Source organism: Microtus pennsylvanicus, chromosome 12 (genome assembly GCF_037038515.1).
Source record: "Microtus pennsylvanicus isolate mMicPen1 chromosome 12, mMicPen1.hap1, whole genome shotgun sequence".
Lineage (NCBI taxonomy): Eukaryota > Metazoa > Chordata > Mammalia > Rodentia > Cricetidae > Microtus > Microtus pennsylvanicus.
The window spans coordinates 63,101,607-63,104,971 of NC_134590.1; the positions used below are offsets into that span (position 1 = coordinate 63,101,607).

General features: G+C 59.3%; 1 protein-coding gene across 3 annotated transcripts; it reads right to left on the bottom strand.

Annotated features, from left to right (window-relative positions):
* Positions 1–947: 947 nt before the first annotated feature.
* Nicol1 (NELL2 interacting cell ontogeny regulator 1) lies at positions 948–2,565 on the bottom strand. Of its 3 annotated transcripts, none has more exons than XM_075943143.1 (4): positions 2,421–2,565; positions 2,076–2,225; positions 1,811–1,899; positions 948–1,059 (listed from the first exon to the last, which is right to left on the bottom strand). In XM_075943143.1, the coding sequence occupies exons 1-4, from the start codon at positions 2,500–2,502 to the stop codon at positions 994–996; spliced, it is 387 nt and encodes a 128-aa protein (XP_075799258.1). In that variant the 5' UTR covers positions 2,503–2,565; the 3' UTR covers positions 948–993. The 3 variants fall into 3 exon arrangements, with proteins under 3 accessions (XP_075799258.1, XP_075799260.1, XP_075799259.1); XM_075943145.1 differs by having other exon boundaries at positions 2,410–2,521; XM_075943144.1 differs by having other exon boundaries at positions 2,345–2,502.
* Positions 2,566–3,365: the final 800 nt, after the last annotated feature.

Below are 3,365 nucleotides of genomic sequence, written 5' to 3' on the forward strand. Positions count from 1 at the left end.
CAAGGTTACACTTCTGGCTCTCCTACAACTAGGAATGGCCAGGGGTGAGAGCAGCCAATGGGACAGAAGTATACTTCTTCGTCCTCTGCTCTGGGAGAACCCAGAGACCTGGCTGGTGCAGCACCCCTGGACTGTGGTCTCAGCTCTCCTCCAACACCCTCCACGATGGGGTGGGGTGCTAATCAAGGAACCAACACCCAGACAAGCCAGTGCTGTGCCTAGGGTGAGGCAGTCCAAGGGTGGGGGAAGAACCTTTGGTGGCACCCGCCTTTAATCCCAGCACTCCGGAGGCAGAGGCAGGCAGATCTCTGTAAGTTCAAGGCCAGCCTGGTCTACAGAGCGAGTTCCAGGACAAGCTCCAAAGCTACAGAGAAACCCGTAGAAAACAAAACATAAAAACCTTTGCACAAAGTTTCCAATAAAAGTAGAGAGCTATACTCACTTTGCCTGAGCTTTGCCTGCTAAGCATTTAGCACACTTGCGCAGATGTAAGAGGGGCCACTAACTCCCATCCAGAAGTCCTTGGTACCCAGGGGCCAAGGGCGAGTCTGTAGATGGACCCATCTCAGCTTCCCCTCCTGGAAACGGCATTTACCCATTGCCTGCTGTCCACTGCTGCTCCCTTCTCTAGAAGCCCCAGGTTAGGGACCCAGAGCTCAGCTTCCAGAAAGCCATGCCCACCCTAGGACAGAACCTGGGGAACTCAGAGGAGGTGGGCATTATCAAGATCCCCTGGCCTGCAAACAAGGGCAGGCTGGCTGGCACAGGTCTGAGAAGTCTAATTCACTGCAGTGACAATGTCAGTAGGGCCACATGTTTGGATGGACACCCAAGTGCCCCTTGGCACGGGTACTGCTGGGGGACAGGGAAACCAAGACCCAGAGAGGGTTCCAACAGGGCAACAGGAGCGGCTCTGATGGCCAGAGCAGGGACACGGGACACAGGCATGCTAGCAGGCATTTATTGACAGGGAACATCACTGGCCGAGGATCTTCAGCGTCCAGCCGGCCAGCAGGCACACAGAGCCCGGCGCTCAGCCTGCAGCAGAAGGGTCTCCGTCTGCAAAAGAACCAGAACATGCGGGTAGGACAGAGTTCTTAATGGACACCTTCCTGGGCCTTCCTGGCTTCTTCACTGTCACCACTGCCCTGCTGGGACTTCAGGTCTCCTCACCTGGCCCCTCAGGTGCCTTATCACCCCCATTCCCTCCAGAGTGGCTGCCGATGCTGGGGTCCCTTCTTATACCCATCCCCACTCTAGTCTTCAACTCACACCCATCACTCAAAGCTCCTCCATCATGCACCCTCTCTTCACAATCCACAAGAGGAGTAGAGGCCTCACTGGAAAGTGGGGAGAAACCCCCGCGTTGGGACTGTGCCCCTGACTATCCAGAAAGGGCCCTCTCCTTCCTCCTATTTCCAGGAATTCTCTTTACAGAAGTCAACTTCCCAGGGCTGGAGAGCTACAAGTTCACCCAACCCGTGAGGACCTAAGACTCCAGGACACACACCCAGATCTCTGGTCCTACCTAGCTTTCCATTCCTCACACACCATAGCCTCTATGCCCAGCCTCAGTTTCTTCTTCCTACTCTGGGCTCCTTTCTCAAGGGAGATCCGAGTTTAGTACACAGCCGTGGAATACACTATCTACCACAAGTTACAGGACAGAGTGCCCTGAGGCCTCGGCGGAGGTTAGACAGTGAGCTGGGCGTGGGGGCGTTTCCAGGTGAGATCTCCCAGATCCCTAGAGTGGCTAGGTCTTGGGATGCTTACAAACCAAAGCCAGTCCTCCCTGGCCTTCTGTACTCACCCGCGCGTCCAGGCTGTAGGCCGTTTTCCGTAGGTCCTGAAGGGCGCGCTGCATGAATTCAAACGCGTGGCAGTCCACACACGGACGGCCTGCAAGGACGGGGGTCAGCATCATGTGAGGGTAGACACACAGAGCCCCAGCCAGGTCCTAGCCAATTACCTAGCGGCGTCCCAGTCCCCGTCGCCTGCCCTCTAGTTCCCACCCAAGAAGTGACCCGCGCAGGAAACAAAGACGCCTCCCGCACGCCCCCTCCTCCAGCACCTACTCTGCGCGGGGACAGCGCTCCCGGCGGCGGACTCGGCGCGGGCGCCTAGCAGTGCCAGGCTCAGCAGCAACAGCAGCAGCAGCAAAGTCGGCGGCGACAGCAAGAACCTGGGCGCGGGGGCCATGGCCGAGGAGGGAGCCCGGGGCCGCCCTGCAGCGAGCAGCACGGTCACTGACGCCGCGCACCAGGCTACACCCGATCGGTTCCACAGGCGACGACACCGGCCCCGCCTACCCCCGGCTCGCGACCCACAGCCCAGCCCCACTCACGCGTCCTGCGAACTCGGGTACGCTTAGCCCGGTACCACCCTTCCCCGGGCCTCGCGGACCCCCACCTCGCTCTTACCGCGGTTCACGGAACCGCGACCAGCAGCGCGGGCGACTCGGGAAGGAGGACGGAATACGCACCGCGACCCGCACGCGCGCATGCGCCCAAGCCGACCCCACCCGGGACCCCGACGTCGTCGTCATGGAAACACCGCGGCCGCGCGCGCCTGGCGCAGGCTGCTCCCACTCTGCGCGAAGCTTATTAGCGCAGAAGCGCAGCGGAGGACACGGGAGCCGGGCTGCAGGGCTCCTACCGCGACCTCCCCATTCTGGCCGCACGCTCCGTGCTCGCCCAGCACCTGCGGTGATCAAATGCTGACCGCCGCCGAATTTGATTTCCCGCTCTCCGGGACCCACGCGTGTGGGAGACTAGCGTGGGAACCAGTCCAGAGCCGGCCAGGAACCGCACACCCAAGCTGAAGGAGTGTCCTAACTGGAGCTTTAGCGCCTCACGATGGGTGCGGGCAAGCCTGCAGTCAGGAAAGAGCCACACCACACTGGTTTGTCACTGTAGTGCCCTGCGCTTCGTGTCCTCACGGTGTCGAGGAGAGGAGCTCGCCTTCCCTCGTAAAACAAGGCTCTAGTTAGACTTGCATCTTGTGGGATTGGCCCAAGTGAGCACTGTGGTGGGGTGGAGTCCCCTTCCAGTCTGTTTCATTCCAGGATCTAAGCTGACCATGACCAGTAGCCACGCGGGGGGGGGGGGGGGGGTCCAAGAGAGCCATTTCCTTCTCGCCCAAGCACGGTACACACACTCTTCAGAAAACCCGCTGAGATTGCTATTCAAACCATACAAAAGTGACCCCAAAGGTCACCGGTAACAGGAAGGAATGTGCCCTTCAAGAAAAGCCTAGTTTGTTCTAAGCCAAGTGAATGCCAATGTTGGAAATGCAGATGCTGGACAAATTGGTGCTGCATCTGGCAGGCGGGACCACTTCTATAAACGGTATCTGGTCGCTCTGGT